Source organism: Grampus griseus (genome assembly GCF_964374135.1).
Source record: "Grampus griseus genome assembly, chromosome: 17".
Lineage (NCBI taxonomy): Eukaryota > Metazoa > Chordata > Mammalia > Artiodactyla > Delphinidae > Grampus > Grampus griseus.
In genome coordinates, this window is record NC_139011.1 from 63,884,769 (window position 1) to 63,908,184 (window position 23,416).

The following is a 23,416-nucleotide window of genomic DNA, read 5'->3' on the forward strand; positions in this document are numbered from 1 at the left end:
ACATTTTTGTTGGCTGTGTAGCTAGGATTGGAATTGTTGAGTCGTAGGTTTTGCATGTTTTCAGTGTTAATACATAATGTCAAACATATCACATTTCACTCCCACTAGCAGTATATGAGAGTTTTCCACATCCTTGTCAATATGGGGTATCTTAAAATTTCTACCTGTTCTTCTGGGGATATGGTGGTATTTCACTGTGGTTTTAATTTGCATTTCCCTAATAATTAAAGTGATCACCTTTTCATATGCCTGTAGCCATTAGGATCTTCTCTGCTGTTGATATATTTTTCCTGTTAAGAAACTGCCTTGTCAGTTTTTCAATTTTTTATTGACTTATAGGGTTCTTACGTATTCTGGATTAATATACTTTGTCAGATATGTGTATGGCAAATATCTCCATATTCCTAATGGTGCATTTTGATGAACATAAATTTTTATATTAATAAAGTCTAATTTGTTAGTCTTTTCCCTTATGGTTAGTGCTTTTTAAAAATTGAAGTCTAATTGACACATAGCATTATGTTAATTTCAGCTGTACAACATAATGATTTGTATTGTATGCGTTGTGAAATCACCAGAATATCTCATTAACATCGGTCACCATACATAGTTATTAAAATATTTTCTTTCTCATGATGAGAACGCTTTAGATATACTCTTAGCAACTTTCAGATATAAAATACAGTATGATTAACTATAATCACCATGCTGTATATTACATCCCCATGATTTATTTATTTTATAACTGGAAGGTTGTACGTTTTTGACCCCCTTCACCTATTACACCTCCCCCTACTTCGCACCTCTGGCAGCCACCAATCTCTTCTCTGTATCTATGAGTTCTGTTTTTTTGTGTTTTCTTTTTTTTAGATTCCACATATAAGTGAGGTCATATGGTATTTGTCATTCTCTGTCTGACTTATTTCATTTAGCATAATGCCTTCAAGAGCCATCCATGTTGTCACAAATGGCAAAAATTTTTTTATTGCTATATAATAGTCCATTGTATATGTGTATCATCACCTCTTCTTTATCCATTCATCCATCAGTGGACACTTAGCTTGCTTCCATGAACGTGGGGGTGCATATATCTTTTCAAGTTAGTGTTTTTGTTTTTTCAGGATAAATGCCCAGAAGTGGAATTGCTGGAATGGTGGTGCTTTTTTTGTGCTCTTTAAGACATCTTTATCTCCCACAGAATTGTGACGATAACCTCATATTATTTTTAGAAGTTTTATTATTTTATCTTTTAAATTTAGATCTACAGTCTGTCAGGAGTTGAGGTTTATGTATGAGGTGAGGTAGGAGTCAAGATTTTTTTCTTCCTTTTAATATATAACTTAGCACTTTTATTGAAAAGACGATCCATTCCTGTCTGCACTGCAGAGGAGGGGAGATCCAGTCCTGACTTCACAGGAAGTAGATGGACCTTAAAAAGTAGTTATGTCCCAGAGAGGAGTTAAATTTAGTACAGCATGGGTAATCTGCTGTTAATGAGGAGGATATCATAGAACTACTTTGCTTTCTCCTTCCTCTTATTTTTTTAAACTTTTTTTAGAAATAATTTCTTATACATATAAATTTTGTAGAAAGAGTACATAGAGCTCCCAGGTACCCATCACTCAGAAATGGTTAACATTTCTGAACCTTTTGAGAATAAGTTATGGACATGGTGTCCCATTACCCATTATTTCTTAAGTACACAGACACTGTCCTATCAGGAAGTTAACATCGATTTGGTATCACCGTGTAATCCACAGACTCCAGTCACACTTCACTGATGGTCCCAGTTATGTCCTTTGTAAGACCAGCATCTAATCAGCATCATGGGCTTACTGTTTCTCTTCATTCCACTTCAGTCTGAAACAGTTCCTCAGTCTTTCTTGTTTTTTATGACCTTGACGTTTCTACACATCATTTGTAGAATGTGCCTCACTGGAGTTTGTCTGGTGTTTCCTCATGATTTATGCATTTTTAGCATGAATATCATCACAGAAGTGACCTGGGCTCATCTCGGTGTTTCATATCAGGAGACACATGATACTGATTTGTCCCATTAGTGATGTCTTTTGTTTCTTGGTGAAGAGTATGTCTGCCAGGCTTCTGTATTGTAAAGTTAATTAATTTTAAGTATGTTTTATTATTAAATAATATAATTAACAAATATATTTTAAAATAAATTTATTTATTTATTGTTTATTTTTGGCTGCGTTGGGTCTTCGTTGCCGCACGCGGGCTTTCTCTAGTTGAGTAGCGGAGAGTAGCGGAGGCTACTCTTCATTGCGGTGCGCGGGCTTCTCATTGCGGTGGCTTCTCTTGTTGTGGAGCACGGGCTCTTAGGCGGATGGGCTTCAGTAGTTGTGGCAAACGGGCTCAGTAGTTGTGGCTCACGGGCTCTAGAGCGCAGGCTCAGTAGTTGTGGCGAATAGGCTTAGTTGCTCTGTGGCATGTGGGATCTTCCCAGACCAGGGCTTGAACCCCTGCATTGGCAGGCAGATTCTTAACCACTGTGCGACCAGAGAAGTCCCGAACAATTATTTTCTGAGGAGGTACTTTGAGACTATATAAACATTCTGTTCCTCGTCAAACTTTCTTTCACCTACATGAAAGACTGATGATTGATGATTCTTGTCTGAATCCATGACTACTCTGAAGGTTGCCAAAGGGTGATTTTTAATTCCATATTCTTTTTCGATTTATTAGTTGGCATTCTACCCAAGAGCTTTCTTGTCCCTGTCATTTTTTTTTGTTTGTTTATTTATATCACTATAGACTTTTGGATTTCTGTTTTACCTACAGGTTTAGGATCTACAATCGTCATTATTTATTTTGATGCTCAAATTGTCCCAGATTTGGCCAGTGGCATGACCACTTCAAGTTGACTCCTGTGTCCTTCAGATAATTTCCTCATCATTCTTTGGGCATTTCTTTCTGGCACGATAAGATGTTCCTGGGTCATCTTGTGTTTTCCCTGCCCTGACTCCAATAATTTCTCCAAGAGCCCTGATTTATTGATTAATCAATTCATTCTTTCAACAAATATTTATTGAGTGACTACTATGTTCCAGGGACTTTTCTAACTTCCTACAAAGTTGTTTCTTTAAGTGTTAGTAATACATGGCTCCTTGAAAACTAGTTGTGGCATCTTGTTTTTAATCTGTCACATGATAGGAGTCCACAATTGTTGTTATATACGTTTGTGTATCTAATTAATTAGTCTTTTTTTTATCATTGGTAAATATAGAAATTTCCTTTAATGTATCTAAAAACCACTAAAAACTGATTATGTGTTTACAGTGTCAACTCTATAGCCATAAAATACATGAGGATTCCTATGCAATGATTATCTTTATGCAACCTGGGTCCAACCGTCACATGTTGAAAACAATGGTACTTAGCATTTCCTAGAGACAGCTCATAGTTTGAAGTTATTCTTTAAATGTTTTCTGTGAGAGCATTACTATGTAAGTAACGAGAGGTATGCACATGTGGAGATGTCAGTCTCATTCTGTAGGAAACAGATGGAGTACTTCACTCAGAGGAGTTGAAACCTTCTCTGTGTGGTTTGTGCTTTTCTGCTTCTCTTCTACTCTCCTTCACAACACCAGTTTCTGGCATTTCTATGAAGAAAATGTACTGTAGCCTTACTTTCAAATGAGGAATTTGTATGAGATTATTTCTTTATTTAAATAATATGAATACAGTACTTTCACCTAGTTTAAAATGCAATTTTGGTGTGGGTGGCAGACATAGTATATCCTACCAGTGCATTAAAATCATCTCACTGTTCATTTTCAAACACATTACTTTCCTGTTTATTGCCATCCTTAAAGGATGAGGTCTTTCAAGCTTTTTTTTTCTTTTCTAGTTTTCCCATTTGAACTTTGTGCTATTTGTGCCTGTATGATTGTTGCAAAGTAGAATTCATAATGACATAAATTGTACAACTGATTAATCTGTTAATTAGTAAACTGAAATCTTTATGGAATAAGAAAAATGGAAACTTCTTAAGGCGTGGATGGCTCCTTGGTGTTAAAAATTATCTTTGGAGAACTGTTAGGCAGTTTTAACTTTACTTTTAAACATGAACCTACCCTCTGGCCTAGCAATTCCACTGCTAGGTGTATACCCAAGTGAGAAGAGCGTATAGGTCTGCTGAGAGACTTACTGAAGAGTGTTCAAGGTGGCTTGATACTTAATAGCCTCAAACTGAAAACAACCCAGATGTCCCATCAAGGGCAGATTAGATAAACTGAGTGGAATGCTTTTCAGTGGGAGAGTTTGAAAGTGATATTCAACAAAGCATTATGTTGAGTGGAAGAAGCAAGACAAACTAATACACATTTAGATTTGAAGAATAGGCAAAACCAATCTATGATGACAGAAGTCAGAATGGATAACATGGGGAGGTGGGTATTGACTGGGTATTTCTGGGTGATGGAAATGTTCAGATCTTGATCTGAATGGTGGTTGTATGAGTGTTACATGTATAGTAACTCATGGAGCTGTATGCTTAAGGTTTGTACATTTTACTTATCCCTCGGTAAAATGCTGTAAGAAACAAAGAAAGAATCCCTTTGTGCTTGACTTACTCTTCCTCTGCCCTGAGTGTATGTGTTAAATTTGGGGTTTGGACTAATTCGACTTACTACTTAACATGTTAGCTTTTCTTTGCTGTTTTTCTTATCCTTATCTTTTTCTTTTCTGCTTTCTCCTTTGTCCTCCCACCTCCTTTATTTTTTCCTTTTTCTTAACCTTGGTTTAGTTCCTGTTCTTATTATGCTCTTCAGTGGTTTCATGTGAATTCTTTAGAGATGAGACATAAAATGAGCAGCGTATGACTCTTGATGGCTTGCTTATGACCTAGCAGCCAGTTGTGCATTTGTGTCAGGCTCCACCACCCCTCAGCTAGTACTTTGTGCCCCAGTTTCTCTGCTGCAGTAAGTGGATCCATTTTTGTTCATGATGAAGGGGAGTCTTAAATGTATGGTGCAAAAGGCATAATTCAAATGAAATAATACAGAATTTACATGAGAAATAAATTTTACTCTCTATAAAAGCTTTAGATTCATTTTTGTGATTTGTTATTTGGAACATATATGTATGTTTACTAAATAACCTTTTTTGGCACTGAAAATAACTTGACATAATAACTGTACATTGTGTGTTATATTTTATGGGATTTTTCAAACTTTTACAAAAGTAGAAAAGATAAGCTATTGAACATTCCTGTACTTGTTATCAGGCACAACAGTTACTCACACATCCCATCTTGTTTCTCATCTCTCTGTCCTCTGAATTATTTTGAAACAAATCTCAGACACATCACTTCATCCATAAATGCTTCAGCATGTATCTTTTAAGATTATCCACAGAAAGCATTACTTGTATTTACTGTTTTGTCCTGTTGTTGGTTATAGAAAAAACTCAAAATTTATTTTCATTAGATAAGTCCAAGAGTTACTGATGACCCTGTACATATTGCTAATTCTAGTTGCTTGATAACCAAAATATAACTTAAAATATTCACAGATGATAATGCTTTTAATGATTAAGTAGTTGTAAGCTTTCTGGAGTAAGGAACTTTGAAATTCAGTAGTTGCTTTATAATATCCAAACGAAGCCATCTACGAATCTTCTGTTTTCCTTGTTTTGAAACAGTGGGACTATAAAGTTGAATTTTTGGTCATTAATGTACAGAAAATGTTGCAGCAACCCCAAAGAGATTTCACTAGAAACGATTTTCCTGTTTTATGTAGCTTGTTTATGCACCCCCTTAGAAAATCAGGCAGAAGGGCATCCACTGCCACCGTCTTCCATTGTAATTATATGTAAAATAAATATGGACTGCATGATTTATTATGGAAATATTTCACTTGTGTGCCTTTAATATTTCTTTTAAACAGGTAGTATAACACCAACTGTGGAACTGAATGGGCTTGCTATGAAAAGGGGAGAGCCTGCCATCTACAGGCCGTTAGATCCAAAGCCTTTCCCAAATTATAGAGCTAATTACAACTTTCGGGGCATGTACAATCAGAGGTTTGTATGTCTTCTTTGGTTTTGTTCTTATTTATTATTTTACGCATATTGTAAAAGTTTCTGAAACTCAAAAGGTATTTTTGTTGTAAAGAAAATTCACTTGGGGCATTTTGCATGGAATTTAGATACATCAAGCTTATCAGGAATACTTAAAGTAATAAATAAAGAAAATTAACTTTTTCAGGAGCTGGTTGTTGCTGAGTCATAAGAGCCCTGTGTTTGCTGCACGCAGGACCATGTTTTAAAATCATTCCACAGTGTGGTGTGGGCTTTCCAGTTATCTTGCTCATTTAGTCACCAAGTAGATGCTTAGCTTAATTAGTGCTTTTCTTAATTTTTCTGCATACATTGCAAATAAGACTGTTTATAACTTATAGGAAAGTTGTTAGAAGGACTTACTAAGTATTTCTGCACATTGAATAATTTTGTGATAGTTATAAGTGTAACAGAATTTTCTTTTGCAAGCATGGCAGAATTCTTTTAAAATGTTCAGGGTTTTTTTTCCTGATCATTTATAAAAGTCACGTAACTCATTGTTGAGAATGTGGAAATGCAGAAAGTTAAAAATACAAATAATTTGCAATCCCAGAATTAAACACCTTTAATATTTTGTTGTACTTTACATTCTTTTTATTCTTTGCATATAAATATATTTAACCAAATTGAAATTATCCTTTATATGCAATTTCTGTATTACTTTATGGAGGTATAATATATGAACAGTAAAATGCACAGATCTTAAATATACATCTTGACGACTTTATTTTATTATTTTATTTATGTATATATGTATTTATAGTCTATTTGATGACGTTTTTACATATTTATATCCTCCTGTGGTCACCACCCCATCAAACTCCAGAACATTTGCATCACCCTGAGAGTTTCCTCACACTTATTTGCACTTGATACACCTCCTCCCAGAAGTAACCGCTGTTCTATCACCATAGGTTAGTTTTGCCTGCCTTTGAACTTCTATAAATAGACTCATACAGTATTTATTCTTTTGTGTCTGGCTTTTTTCACTTCATATAATGGTTTTCTTGTTTTTGTTTTTTGAGATTCATCCATGTTGCATTTTTTGAGATTCATCCAGTTTTTGTTGCTGAATAATGTTTCTTTGTATAAATATATCATCATTTGTTCATTTTGAATATGCAGTATTGTGCCCTCTTTTCACTTTATACAGATAGCATTTTTCATATCTTTAAGTAGCCTTTGAAGAATATTTTTGATGGTTATATAATGCTTCATATGGCTAGGGTGTACTCTACCAGTATTTAAACAGGTATAAACAATGAATACTTGATTGATAAGTATATAAAAAAAATACCTGTTTTTGATCATCTAGATTGTTCCTCCCCCCCGCTTTTTTTTTTTTTTTTTTTTTTTTTTGCGATACCTGGGCCTCTCACTGCTGTGGCCTCTCCCGTTGTGGAGCACAGGCTCCGGACGTGCAGGCTCAGTGGCCATGGCTCACGGGCCCAGCCGCTCCATGGCATGTGGGATCTTCCCGGACCGGGGCATGAACCCGCGTCCCTTGCATCAGCAGGCGGACTCTCAACCACTGTGCCACCAGGGAAACCCCTCCTCTTTTTTTGACAATTATAAATAATGTTGCAGTAAAAATTATATACAAGTTTTTGTTCACATCACTGATTATTTCCTTAAGATATATTACTATAAGGGGAATATTGGGTTAAGAAGAGTAATTTATTGATATTACCTGATTACATTAAAGCTTATACTAATTTCTTATAGTATGTTTTGTACTATTTTGAAAACATTGAGTTTAAAACACATTGTCTTGTTTGATAGTTAAAAAGTGGTATGTTCAATTTTTTTTGCTTTTATTGATAACTTATGAGGCTCAACAGTTTTTCAAATATATTAGTTACTTGTCCATTTTGATTTGTCTATTTTAATTTGCTAATTTTTATTGCATTGCTTGATCAGTCTTCAAATGTTTATGTGTTGAGGGTATTAGCATTAAGTCTATTCTATTTGTTTGATTTTCCTGCTTTTAAAAAATTGGCTTTTAGTTTTGTGTTTGTTTTTAATGTACTACAGTTTTAAATGTTATATGGTCTAATCTATTAATTTTTTTGGTGTGATTTCTCCCACTGCTTCTATCCTAAGTAATTCTTTCTCATGTGTGATCAGATATTTGCTGATGCTTAAACATTTTTTCTTTTTAATTGAGGCATAATTGACATAACATTGTGTAAGTTTTAAGGTATACAATATATTGATTTGATGCATTTATATTGCAGTAGGATTGCCATTGTAGTGTTAGCTGATAACCTCTATCCAGTCACATATCATTTCTTTTAGTGTTGTGATGCTGATGCTTTTAAAATCATTTTGTATATTTACCGACCAATTATTACAATTCAGATATTAGGAGAAGTTACTTATCTAATCAACAGACAATCTAATACTTTTTGGAGTCTTGCTTGGTAGTGGAAAAATTGCCATTTAAGATCTAGTCCTATTCAAACTGTAAATGGTTCGTTTAAATATTGTTCAAGTTCTCTAAGAAAACCTTCTGCCTCTCCCCGCTTCCTCCCCAATGTGTCTGGGGGGAGTTTTCTGTATTGTCCTGGTGGGAAGGGAGGGTGCGGGCTCCTCTCATCTTTGTGGTAATGTCTCTTGTCCACCAGGTAGCTGATACCTCCCTTGCCTGCCCTGCTGAAACCTGCAGTTGGTGACTTGTAGTCCATCTTTTCCCCCCGGTAATGCTGTCAGAGAGTATTTACCATCTTCCCCTTGCTCTCTTGGCCTAAACTCTTAGCTCTCCTCGGCTCCTTTGGATGTTGTTCCATTCTCACCCTCTTCCGTCTAACTCTGGAACATCCACTGGCAGGCTTACCAGCTCTCAACTTGGTGCCCACCCTGCATGGGAGGCAAGAGGGATACACTGTTTCTCTTATAGTCGCTTTATTTCTCTTTTCTCTGTTACATAACCACTGTCTTTCTCATCAGTCTGAGGTTACCTAATATAAATAAAACTATTTGCCTACTTGAGTACAACAGATAGGTGGGATCACCTGAGATAGGAACACCTTGTCTGTTTTATACTTGAAAGATGTTTTACTTTTAATGTACTATAATGAAGACTCATGAGGGTATTATATTTAAATGCTTATTGTATTTTGATATCTGTAGTCTGTTATTTGAAGCAAAGTTTTGATTAATGAAGTTATTATTTTTAAATGAAAGAAATCTAGTTCTAAAACAGTGAAAAATCAGACAGTAATCTCTGTCCTGGGTAAGGTGACAATTTTGATGAAGACCTAAAGGAGCAGGGGGAATAAGCAGTGTGGATGTCGTGAGAGAGGGGAGAACGTTCAGGCAGAAGAGACAGCAGTGCAGATCCCCTGAAGTAGGCGTGTGCCTGGCGCGTTGATGCCACCACCAGGACGCCAGTGTGGCTGGAACAGAGTGGACCTGGGGGAGAGGAGTTCGGGTGTGAGAATGTGACAGGGGTCTGGTGGTTTGGTTTGATTTTTTTTTTTTTTTTTCTGTTTTAGATTTTCTGTTAAGATTGTTGTCATTTTTCCTTTGTTGGCAATTTCTAGTTTCAGGATCTGATTCCATGGATGTCATGAGGGCTGCAAGAATTTTTTAGTGACTTCTCTAGAGGGTTGTGCCTTAGGCCATTCCCATTTAATGGATCAAGTGGACTTTCCCTTCAGATTTTTGGAGAGTCTTGAGATCACAAAGGGTAAAAAGAAAATAAGGAAGTACTGGTAAGCTGCCAAAGCATGTTTCAACTTAAAAGCTCTCTGCTCACAAAAGGTCAGACCTACCCATTACTCACTAGGCTGTTAAAAGTATGGTTTCACATATGACCTTAATTTGCAGATGGCAACACCTGAATGCTTTACAGGGAATTTGGAGCCAAAGGTCAGAGGAGACATTCTTCTCCTTGTCAGACTCCAGATGAATCAGTAGCTTCTTAATAAGGCAGGGACTGAAAGGTTAAGAAGTCTAAGAAACAAGTATCATTTAGAGGGATTTTTGAAAAGGTCTTTTCATTTTCCATTTAAAATAATATCAATTAATTAGATATTACCCATGCTGTCTTTTAATCTGTTCTTTTCTGATGAGGTGTCTCCACTTGAACTTATTCAAAGGCCTAAGGAGGAACTCACCCTCCACCCCATTTTATGATGGCTGGAGAGAAAAGATTTATCCATGAGCAAACTCTGTGGATACAACTCGGATTCTAAAATACCTGTGTCTCCCTTTGCTGCACCCAAGATGTTTGACAATGAAGATGTCCAGAAATCTTTTTCTTTCTCATTTGGGGCACTGTTCACTAATGACAGAGCACAAGATATAAAGATTGGAGAACAATTTTATGCTTTTGTTCTCCCATCTTTGTTATAAAAACTTACATACATTATCTCAAGGAGTAGAATGGCTGAAATCAGGCCTCCAACAAATAATTTATCAAGTTTTTGTATTCACAGATTAGAAAAGCATTATTGCATGGCTAATGGCCGGAAAGCCCTCTCATCTACAGATGCGGATTGCCGAAGGGCCACAACCCAAACTATATTATATGAGAATGGGAATTTCCGCTGTATGTGACCGGGAGGCCTCTTGGGGAAGTCTTCAGGCCTGGTTGATGCAGAGCTTTAGTGTTGTTTCTCCTCATTTTCCGTTTCTCTCTTTCTAGCTCTTGTCTCATTTTTCCTGTGCTTGACTTTATTTTCAAAGACACTCTCTTCCCTTTGCTGTACCTTATACGCTACATAGTCCTTAGACTTGTACTGGAGGAGGAACACATTTTTGTTTTGTTTTTGGATAGTTCTTAGAAAAGTTCCGAGTAGCCTGTTCATCCCAGAATTTGGGGATCCCAGAATTCATTCAGACCACATTTGGGATGAGGGGATACTTTCATTGACTAAGCTTGGGTTTGTGCCCAGCCTGGAGAAACAGGGTTTAGTCCCATCCAAACGGCTCTGCAGAGCACAATTATTTTATACGGTGGTTCCCTAAAGGCAAAGATTCAGAGGGAAAATCATTTCCATTACAGTCAGAACATTTGGTTCAAATCCTGGTTCTGATGCTTTCGGTTATGTGATCTCGGACAAGACCCTGGACCTCCCTTAGTTTCCTCATTTGCTAACTAGAAATAATACCAAATGAAAGGACTTTAGCAAGATTGCACTCATTCAGCAAACATTTACCTAATGCCTACTCTTTGCCGTGTGTTGTGTTAGATACTTTGATGAAAGACAATCTGATAGACTCTAGTCTGCTAGAAGAGGAAGGCAATGAAAAGAAACTAACACAGTGATAGATGCGTCCATTGAATGCTATGGAAACATCGAGAACAAGCAGGGCACTCAGTTTGGGGAATTAAAGAAGCCTCCCAGAAGGAATTGACACCTGAACTGAATCTTCAAGGTTAATGAGGCATAAGCCAGGAGAAGAAGGTAAGAAAAAGCAATCTAGATTTTGGGAACAATGGCAGGGAACCCTGAGAAGTGTAGTTTATTCATGGACTTGCAGGCAGTTTGGTTTGAGTGGAATGAAAAGGCTGAAGTTCAGGCCGGTCGATGATGTGGATGCCCTCAAGTGGCACGCCAAGAGGTTTAGATTTTATCCTGAAGCCGATTGGAAGCCTTCGAAGGATTTTAAGCTGAGCGATAAAATGATTGTATGTCTGTTTTAGGAATATTGCTTTCACAGTATGTGGAACATAGTTTGGATAGGCTGAAAATTCAAGGGAGAAAGATGTATTACGAGGATGCTGTAATTCAGGCTTAATGTGATGAGAGCCTGGAATAGTGGGGGTGGAGAGGAGGGGACAGCGTCTAGATATTTAGGAGGTAGACTTGGGGATTGATTTAAAAAATTTTTTTATAGTTAATTTTTATTGGAGTATGGTTGATTTATAATGTTATGTTTCTGCTGTACAGCAAAGTAAATCAGTTATACATATATACACTTTTTAAGATTCTGTTCCCAGATACATCATTAGAGTGTATTGAGTAGAGTTCCCTGTGCTATTGTTATCTGTTTTATATATAGTAGTATGTATGTGTCAATCCCAATCTCCCAGTTTATCCCTCCCACCCCCAACTCCCCTTGGTAGCCATAAATTTCTGTGACTATTCTGTTTTGTAAATAGGTTCATTTGTAGGCATTGGTTGATAGAGGGTATTAAGGATGACTTTCACACATCTGGGTCACTGGTAATAGTGTTCACAAAGAGAGGAGTTGGAGTAGATCTTTGGAAAGATGAGGGATTTGGTTTTGACTGTGTTCAGTTTAAATTGCCTGGGAGATATTTAGGAGGAGTCCATTTTATCATTCTTTAAAGCCTCACTGAAGGGCATTCGAAGATTATCTTTGGCTCTGAGGGTTTGTTGGAGGTACTTATGGGAGGAGGAACTTTAGGGTCTAGAGCTTTCAGAACAGGGATGTGTAATGTATCTTGGAGAAAATGGCATTGTTTAGGATACAACCTACGTTTGAGTGACACATCTGTTCTTCATTCATCTAGTATTTATACTTCTTTCCCAAAAGGATTTGGTTATATTAGGTGCCATCATTCAATCTGGAACAATTTCATGGCATGCGCCCATGCCAAGTGCCTCTTGTCCTCAGGTATGGTTGGTGTGTTCTATGTCAAAACAGTATTTGGTTGCCTTTGGCTAATGTGTCCAGTTCCTGGTCCAGTCACTTGTAGCTGGGTTAGTAAAGCAGTTTTCTCTTACCATGTGTAGTATGAGTCACAGCAAGTTAAATAAGGAAGGCATTTGGACTGTTTTGCCAAAAAGTTACTTGTTCTTATAGGCAGATCCGGGTACCTACTTGAGGCGTCATAGTCTCTTCCCCCCACCTCCAGTTCCCCTGGTTAAATAAGCCTATGAGACTTGGAACTTTATGGACAGCTACGGCTATGAGTAGAAATTTGATAGGTGAAAAGTTTTCTGAAGTATCTGAACTGATTTTATTTCAATATGTTAATTATCAGTAAAACTAGAAATAGTCAAGATTTTAATTTATGAAATAGCTTATTTCAAAGTTTCTGTTGTATCGGCTGATGACTAGCTGCTAATCATCATGATGTTGGTGTGCCATTTGTTTTGAGCTTGTTCAAACTATCAATCTAAGTGTTCTTCACCAGTTTGTAATGCCCTTTCAAAAGCATGTTGGAAACAGTTGAGAAACTTTGAATATATTTGTAGCAATATCAAGTATGGAGCTACAATTTTGCTTTCTGCCACAAGATGGTGCTTGTGTACTGTTAAAACAGCATACAGACTGCGCATGTTCACTTTGGTTAGTACTCCGAGGTCTGTGTTTAATTGATTAGTGAGAGGTTAAATCATATGAAATCACCAGTATTTGACCTTTCTTTGACCTGTAAATATTCCAGTTTCATGTGGTTCAACCTAATAGGAAAAATTCGGCCAAGTACACAACTCTAAAGCCTCTTGGATAAGTGAAATAAACATGAAGTGGTGAAAATCAGGAATCCATTCTATATATAATTTTACCTTCTGTGTATTACATTCTTGGTTTGGGGGATATATTCTTTCTCTTTAATCATATGCTTTATTCATGGAATGGATGTCGGAACTTTTCAAAATGATAACTTCTTTTTTTTTTTAAATAAATTTATTTATCTATTCATTCTTGGCTGCACTGGGTCTTCACTGGTGCTTGTGAGCCCTCTCTAGTTGCAGCAAGCGGGGGCCACTCTTCGTTGCGGTGCGCGGGCCTCCCACTGCGGTGGCCCCTCTCGCTGCAGAGCACAGGCTCCAGGCACGCAGGCCTCCACAGTTGTGGCACGTGGGCTCAGTAGTTGCGGCTCGCAGGCTCCAGAGCGCAGCCTCAGTGGCCGTGGCGCACAGGCCCAGCTGCTCCGCAGCATGTGGGATCCTCCTGGCCCGGGGCTCGAACCCGTGTCCCCTGCATTGGCAGGTGGGCTCCCAATCACTGCGCCACCAGGGAAGCCCAGAATGATACTTCTTTTAAAAATGATATTTCTGGGCTTCCCTGGTGGCGCAGTGGTTGAGAGTCCGCCTGCCGATGCAGGGGACACGGGTTCGTGCCCCGGTCCAGGAGGATCCCACATGCCGCGGAGTGGCTAGGCCCGTGAGCCACGGCTGCTGAGCCTGTGCGTCCGGAGCCTGTGCTCCGCAATGGGAGAGGCCACAACAGTGAGAGGCCCGCGTACCGCAAAAAAAACCCCCAATATTTCTTTATGAGGATATCACTATATAGAATAGATGTAGAACTGAAAGACTACAAGACAGAACTTTTAATATTTCCTCATATTTTTACATAGAATCATATTAATTAAATTAGGAATGTTTTTCATTTGGGGGAAATAAGTCTAAACCCATAATAGAGAAACATTAAAATATATTGTCTTTTAAAACTTTCATAAGCCAGAGTAGAGAATTTGAATAGGTTATCAAAGCAAAGATGAGGGAGAATGAACTGGAATTCAATGAAGCCAGGAATCAGACAGCCAGGGAGATGATTTCAAGGTAAAGGAAGGATTATTCTGGGTCAGAAGCTCTTGTCTTAGGCAGGCTGTGTTTAAAATTAAGAATAGGAGCTAGTAACTGAAAGAAGAAAAAAAAAAAAAGGAACTAGTGGGCATTGTAACCCTTTAAAACAAAATTCACTGCTTGGTTAGACTAGATGTGACACTCTTCATGTTATGAAATAGAAATACAGCTTTTTTCTTTGAAGTATAATATGAAGAGGGTCTCCCAACGTATGTTTTCCCCGAATATTAGATAAAAATCAAATTATTAAAGAAAACATTTTGGAGGCTTATGTTTCTGGCTGTGATGAAATAACTAGGACTAGATTTACCTTCTCACCATAAACATCTAGAAAACTTGGGTAAGGTTTTTACATTATACATGAACTGATACAATGTGATGTGAAGAGAAGTTGTAAGTTAAAGATGTATACCGATGCATAGCAAAAAAAAAAAAAAAAAAAGAATAGCTAAGAATACAATAGGGGAGATAAAATGGAATCATAAAAAACTTGTAATCTAAAAGAAGGCAGAGAGAGGTAGAAAAGAGGAGTAATGAACACATGGGATAAATAGAAAACAAAGACTAATGTGATAGATTTAAACCTAGTTACGTTGATAGCTATGTTAAATGTAAATGGTCTAAAACACTATAGTTAAAAGGTAGAGAATGTCAGACTATATAAGAGAGCAGGAGAGACAACTATATGATAAGTAAAGAAATTCACCTTAAATATAAAGACAGATTGGCTAAAAGGGTGGAAAATGATATTCTTTGCAAACGTTAATCAGAATAAAGCTGGAGTGGCTATATTTATATCAAAGTAGACTTCAGAACAAGAAATATTATCAGGGATAAAAGGGTAAAATCATCAAGAAGGCCTAACTGTTCTAAATATACATGGACCTAGTAACAAGCTTAGAATAAGTAAACAGAAAAGCAGTAAGGCTGCTGCTATGGACTGAATTGTGTACCCCCCCAAAATTCATATGTTGAATCCCTATCCCCCAATGCAATGGTATTTGGAGATAGGATTTTTTTAAAATTTAATTAATTAATTAGTTAGTTTATTTGGTTGTGCTTGGTCTTAGTTGTGGTAGACGGGCTCCTTAGTTGTGGCATGCAGACTCTTAGTTGCGGCATGCATGTGGGATCTAGTTCCCTGGCCAGGGATCGAACCTGGGCCCCCTGCATTGGGAGTGCGGCATCTTAACCACTGTGCCACTGGGGAAGTCCCTGGAGATAGGATCTTTGGGAAGTAATTAGGCTTAGATAGATTTTGAGAGTTGGGCCCTCAATGTGGAATTAATGCCCTTATAAGAACAGACACCAGATAGCTAGCTCCCTATTCTGCTCCTCCCCTCTGCCCCTACGTGAGGACATAAGAAGTTTGATGTCTACAAGACAGGAAGAGAGCTCTTTCGTCAGAAACTAACCATGCTAGCACCTTGATCTTGGATGTCTAGCCTCCACAACTGTGAGAAATTTAATTTCTGTTTAAGCCTCTCAGTCTATGGTAATCTGTTAAGTGTCACAGCTCAAGCTAAGACATTGATAGAATTCAATAACACTGTCATCCAGTGTTATGAAACTCTCCATTCAATAACAGCAGAATATGCATTCTTTTCAAGTGCACGTGGAACATTCAGCAAGACAGGTGATATGCTGTGCTGTGAGACAATTTTCAATAAATTTAAGAGAATTGAAATAATATAAACTATGTCATCTGATCACAGAGGGATTAAGTTAGAAATAAATAACATAAAAATATCTGGTAAGTTCTGGTAAATATTTGGAAATTTATCAAGACATTTCTAAGTAATGCATGGGTCAAAGGAGAAATCACAAAGAATATTAGAAAAATATTTTGAACTAAATGAAGGTGAAAATGAAACATTGAAATACGTGGGTACAGTGAAAGTAGTGGTTGGAGGGAAATGTATGTTTTTAAATGGTTACGTGAGAAAAAAAAAGATCCAAAATTAATGCTTTAGGCCTCTACCTTAAGAAGCTAGAAAAAGAAGAGCACATTAAAAATCAAAATACAGAGAAGGAAATGATAAAGATAGGAGCAGAAACCAATGAAATTGGAAGTGGACAAACAATTGAAAAAATCAGTGAAATCAATGAAATCAAAAGGTGCTTCTGGGAAAAGATTTATAAAATTGATAAGTTTCTAGCCAGACTGATAGAAGAGAGAAGGTGAAGATATATTTATTACCAACATCAGAATAAAAGAAGGAATTCTACTAACATTAAAAATTATAAGGGAACTTCATGAATGACTTTGTTTATAAATTTGATAACTTAGATCGTTGATTGGCAAACTGTGACCTGCAGACTCATTGCCTGCAGTTTTATTGGAACATAGCCATGTCCACTTATTTATTTATTTATTTATTGCCTGCACAGCTTGCAGGATCTCAGTTCCCTGACCAGGGATTGAACCCAGGGCCACAGCAGTGAAAGCCCAGAATCCTAACCACTAGGCCACCAGGGCACTCTCAGTTCCCAACTCATTTTATGAGGCCAGCATTATCTTGTACCAAAACCAGGCAAAAAACTTAAAATTTTTGATCAGTATCCATCATCATCATAGATATAAAAACCCTTAACAAAATATTAGCAATTTGGGCTTCCCTGGTGGCGCAGTGGTTGAGAGTCCGCCTGCCGATGCAGGGGACACGGGTTCGTGCCCCGGTCCGGGAAGATCCCACATGCTGTGGAGCGGCTGGGCCCGTGAGCCATGGCCGCTGAGCCTGCGCGTTTGGAGCCAGTGCTCCGCAGTGGGAGAGGCCACGACAGTGAGAGGCCCGCGTACCTCAAAAAAAAAAAAAAAATTAGCAGTTTAAATTCAGCAACATTTAAATAATTTAATACACATGATTAAATGGAATTTATCTTAGGAAAGCATTAACCATATTAATAGACTAAAGGAGAAAAACCATATGAGCATTTAAAAAATTTATTTATTTTTGGCTGCGTTGGGTCTTTGTTGCTGCACGCGGACTTTCTCTAGTTGCGGGGAGTGGGGCTACTCTGCGTTGCGGTGCTTGGGCTTCTCATTGTGGTGGCTTCTCTTGTTGTGGAGAACAGGCTCTAGGGCGCGCAGACATCAGTAGTTGTGGCTCGCGGGCTCTAGAGTGCAGGCTCAGTAGTTGTGGCGCACGGGCTTAGTTGCTCCACGGCATGTGGGATCCTCCCGGACCAGGGCTCGAACCCATGTCCCCCGCATTGGCAGGCGGATTCTTAACCACTGAGCCACCAGCGAAGTCCCGCGCATCTTATTAGACACAGAAGAAGCATTTGTTGAAAGTCAGCACTCATTCATGATACAGACTCATCAAACTAGGAATGTAAGAGAACTTGCTTAATCTGATAACGGACTTCCCTAAACAACTTCTAGCTAACATTATGTTTTTTAGTGAGAGACTGAGCACTTGTACGATGAGAACAAGGCAGTGATGTACACCGTAATCACTTCTATTCGACATTGTACTTGAGTTCTAGCAAGTGCAGGAAGAAGAGGAAATAAATGGGGGAAAATATTGGAAAAAGTAGAAATAAAACTGTCTTTATTTGCAAGTGACATGATCCTGTATGTAGAAAATTATAAGAAATAACAACTAAAAAGCTACTAAATAGATGAGTTGAGCCAGATCACAGGTTACAAGGTCAGTATATCAAAAGTCAACAGTATTTCTATTTAATAGTAGTGACAACCGGAAAATTTAAAAAGCATAAAAGCACATACTCACCGTTAGATATAACAAAATATGTGCATAACCTGTATACTGAAAGTGAGAAAATATTGCTCAGACAAATTAAAGAACACTTGCTGTTATTAAAATGACAGTTTTCCTAAAGTTAACATGAAGATACAATGCAATCTCAATCAAAATCCTAACAGGTTTTTTTTTTTTTTTTGGTAAAATTGATAAAATAAAATTAACATAGTGTGGAGATGCAAAGGTTCTGCAGTAGCCAAAACGGTTTAGAAAAGGATGAGCAAATTTGGAGAGCTCACACTACCTGACTTCAAGATTTGCTATAAAGCTACAGTAAGACAGACAGTGGAATATTGGCATGGGGAATAATGTACCCTCATACCTAGGTATTCACGGAGGGACTAGTTCCAGAACCTCACTCCCAACCCCTGCAGATATCATAATCTGACATTGCTCAAGTCCCTTTTGTAAAATGGTTTAGTATTTGCATATAATCTATGCACATTCTCTGGTATACTTTAAATTATCTCTAGATTACGTATAATACTTAATACAACGTAAGTGCTATAAAACAGTTGGCAGGGCATGTGGAAAATTCAAGTTTTACTTTTTGGGACTTTCTGGAATTTTTTTTTCTGACTATTTTCTACCCACGGTTGGTTGAATCCATGGATGCGTGACCCACAGATACGGATGGCCAACCATATAGATCATTGGAACAGAATAGAACAGAGGTTGGCAAACTATGGCCCATGGACCAAATCTGGCCTGCCTGTTTTTATATGGCCTGCAAGCTAAGAATGTTTCTTACATTTTAAAATGGTTGAGGGAAAAATCAAAGAATGATATTTCATAACATATAAAATTTAGATGAAATTGAAATTTGTATCTGTCAGGGAAATTTTATTGGAACACAGCCATGATCATTTGTTTATGTTTTGTCTATAGCTGCTGTCATGCTACAGCAGCAGAGTTTGAGTAGGTTTGACAGAAATTTTGTGGCTTGCAGAGCCCCAAATATTTACTATCTAGCCCTTTATAGAAGAAGTTTGCTGATCCCTGGAATATAGAGTCAAGAAATAAAAAACCCACATAGGGTCACTTTGTTTTTTTCAAAATTAATTTCAACAAAGGTGTTAATAGGCAAAGGCTACTCTTTCCAACAGCAGTGATAAAACAGTTGCATACCCAGATGGGAAAAAATGATCCTCAACACTTACCTCACACCGTAGACAAAAATTAATTAGAAATGGATCATAGATCTACATTTAAAAAGTTGTAAACTTTCTAGAAGAAAATTTTTTGTTACTTTGGATATAGGCAAAGATTTCTTAGAACACAGAGAACACAAATCATAGAAGAAAAAGTTGAGAACTTGAACTTCATCAAAATTTAAAACTTCTAGTACCCGAAAATCACTTTTAAAAGTGAAAAAGCAGGACATATACTGGAAGAAAACATTTGCAGTACTTATGCTGACAGAGGATTTGCATCCAGGATGATATAAATGAACACTTACAACTCAGTAAGACAAGTATGAACGAAATATTTGACTAGACACTTTAATGAAGAAGAGATAAGAATGGCTAATAAGCACATGAAAAGATGCTTGAAATCATTAGTTATCAGGGAAATGTGGCTTAAAACCATAGCTAAAATTTAAAAAGGCTGAAAATACCAAGTGACAGGGTGGGGCTACTGGAACTCTCGTACACTACTGCTGGGAATATTAATGGTATGATCATGCTGTCATGGTTTGTCACTCTCTAGTTAAACATACACTTACCATGCCACCCAGCAATTCCACTCCTGGTGTTTACCTAAGAGAAATGAAAATATGTGGCTATTCAAAGACTTGTACTTGAGTGTTTGTAGCATTTTTCTTTGTAATAGCCCTGAACTGGTCATATCCACCACCAGGTAAGTGGTTAAACAAATTGTATCATAACTGTGCCATGGAATACTACTCAGTAGTAACACTTCTGATCCAAGCCACAGTATGGATGAATCCCCAAAACATTATGCTGGACAAAAGAAGCCAGATACATAGGGTATATACTATAAGATTCTATTTTTGTGACATTTTAGAACAGACGAAACTAATCCATTGTGACAGAAAGGTGGGGATTTCTTCTATAAGATATCAACACTTTCTTCTGGGTGATGGAAATGTTCTATATCTTGATTTTTGTGATTGTTATATGGATGTATATCAAAACTCATAAATTATGAGCTTAAAGTAGTCCCATTTCATTATATGTAAAATTTATCTCAATAAAGTTGACTTAAAAAATACATTTTGTAATTCTCAATTTTCTTCGAAGCTAAAAATATTTCTCAGAAAGCATCTCATTTTTGCCTCTCAAGCATTTGGCTAAAACCACTGTAAATGTCTTACTAGGGGCTAAAATAATATTTACCTCATAGAGTGTTTGAGGATAAGATATGTCTGTAAATTGCTTAGCTTCTGCCTTTCCTCAGTAAACATTATTTGATTGTTAGTCGTTATTATACTGTAGGTAAAACAGCCTAGTTGCAAGTGCAGCCTCTGGAGTTGAAATGGTAGCTGTGTGGATTTGAGCAGGTTACTCAAGCATTCTGATTCTCAGTTAACTCACCTGTAAGTTGGAGAAAATAAATTATGCTTCCTCATAGTGTAGTTTTCAGGATAAAATATAACAATTCCGTGACCACACATGGCCCATTGCCATAATGTTTTTAGTTCCTTAAAAATAATTTAAATAACAGTGTATTTGTACTAGGACATTATTATTTTGAGAGATTTAAAAAATTTCACTTCTGCCCAATTAAAAAAAATTAGACTATTTTTCTATTATTATTTGAGTATATACTTTAGAGAAGGGGTGACTGATTTTGTAATACAAATATGCATACTTTTGGCCTTTTGTTGGAATTTAGTTGACATTGGCATAATACTGCCCTTGCAGCCCAGAGAGTCATTTTTCCTTTGGAAAACTACTGTGTACTTCAGCAGTTATTAACTTAGGATTTAAACGCAAGCCTCAGAAAATCTGTGCCTTTTATGTAATTGTTTGCAGCGTTTTATACACATACCTCTTCTGCCTTGTCATAGCTTTATAGCCATGCATTTTACCTTTGATCTTTCAGCTTTCTCACTTTCATTCCCAAAGAATGGCTAGCCTTTGTTTTCTTGCCACTGAGTTTGTATTCAAGTACTAATAACTTGGTAATAAATTTCCCATGTTACAAGTTCAGAACTTCATACTCCTTTGTTCTGTTGTTGAAGGCAGGCAGGCAGGCCCAAGGCTCACCACTGAACTTTGGATTAGAGAGTGTTTAAAATATCTGGTATGTTTATTAAATAAAAAATATTTTCATGCCACACAAGTTTAACATTTTTTATACCCTCCCCCCCCAAAAAAACCCCACAAAACAAAAGCAGAAGTAAACAAAGCCAGTTCTTAAATTAAAAAAATTACTTTTTAAATTCTGGCTTGACCTTTGAGTTTTGTTTAGTCATTTTTAAAAAAAATGCTCTTGAGATCCATTTTGAGTTCTTTATACTAAAAGTTTATGCATTATTTTCCGTAAAGGTGAATATAAGGAAATTAGCATCAAAAGAATAATTATATCTTTTTTTCCCCTCAAGTTTATCATGATTCTTTAGGAAAGTGCAGCCATGACTTAGATGTGATAAATGCTAAATTTATGATTTTTTTTACAAGAATTGATCTTTCTAGTCCTAAATTTGTTTTAAAAATTTAAACAATTTTTATCCTAGGTTAGGGGAAATAAACCACATCCTCTATTCTTTTATTTGAGACTAATTTTGTTAATCTATTGTTCAAACTCTGAAAACCAAGCACAATAGTTAGTTCCCTTTGTGTTTGAAGCAGTACTGTCTCACAGATGTCTTTATCTTTTTGTTCACTTGAGCAAAATCTTGCTTTAGCAATGCTTATTGATTTACTTGTGTTTTAAGGAAATATCTGGGCAAAATGACGGTTCAATTTATGAAGCTCTTTTTAAAGTGGCAAGTCACAGGTAGATGAGTGGGCTTTCAGTTTTTAGAATTGTGCAAAGAAGATTTATGTAGGTTGCTCATATTAGCTCTGAGAAATTTGAAAAATTCTGAATCTTTTTTTCTTTTGTTTTGGAGAGTTCCTTCATGAATTGAGAAACAGTGTTATCTACCAGGTGTTTCTCCTTAATATCCAATCACTTTTTATGTATCTCCTTCAACTATTGATTTTTAGTGAAGAGTTTGTGAAGTTTTTAATGTTAATTGGATTTAGAAAGAAATTTAAATACAGTTTTTAATGCAAGTGCTGTGACTTTTAATAATGAGAGTTTATGTTACATGTTTATAGAAGTTTCTGTAATAATAGACTTTCTTGGAAATGGAATATTGTGTCTAATAAATTCTGGGCAAGATTTGGGTGATCATCAAAATAGGCCATGTTCCAAAGTTTGTTTCTGTGTTGGTTACTGGAAACTTAGAATGTATTTTCTCATAGATTGTAATAAATGGTGGCAAAGTTCCCAAGATAGCCTATAAAATCTCATTTTAATTACAGTGAACAGTGTACCTTGTAAATATTTCTAACTTTGGCTTCCAGGGAACCTTTTCCCCTTGATGCCACCTGATCAATAGCAGTGAGCCTCTTGCAAGTCTGACAATGGCAGGAGTAGAAAAGAAAGGAAGGGGTGATGGAAAGAGGGAGTTTCCTCCTCTACAGCTTTAATTTCAAATTGTTTATTAATGGAAGCAGATTTAGTCAGCCCAATAGAAGTGCCTTAAGGTTGGGCATGCTTTAAGAGAAGGCTTTAAGACAGGAGTGGGCTGAATAACCAGATTTAGAAGCAACAGAAAGGCAACTGAAGATGAAAAAGTGATAAAGGGATTGACTTAGTCTAGGGCATTGTGGGTAAGATAAGCCTTATAGCAGTAGTACGGAATCTAATGTTCAGTGCAACGTGAAGTTGTTAAGGAGTGGGAATGGCATGCTAGAACAAAAACAATTCCCATATTTTGCAGGGAAATTTCTACTTTATAAAATAAAATCCACATCATCCAAATTTGCTTTTGTACACGGGTTCTGATTTCTCCACATTCTCAACACTTGTTGTTTTCTGTTT

The 23,416-nt window shown here is 36.9% G+C and overlaps 1 protein-coding gene across 14 annotated transcripts in view; it reads left to right on the forward strand.

Moving 5' to 3' along the window:
• STAU2 (staufen double-stranded RNA binding protein 2) overlaps positions 1 to 23,416 on the forward strand; it is a 301,142-nt gene that overhangs the window by 45,128 nt on the left and 232,598 nt on the right. For all 14 annotated transcript variants that reach the window (XM_082674511.1, XM_082674521.1, XM_082674510.1 and 11 more), the window contains one exon: positions 5,907 to 6,042. In XM_082674511.1, the coding sequence (XP_082530637.1) occupies positions 5,907 to 6,042 (136 nt within the window). The remainder of the gene's footprint in view (positions 1 to 5,906; positions 6,043 to 23,416) is intronic.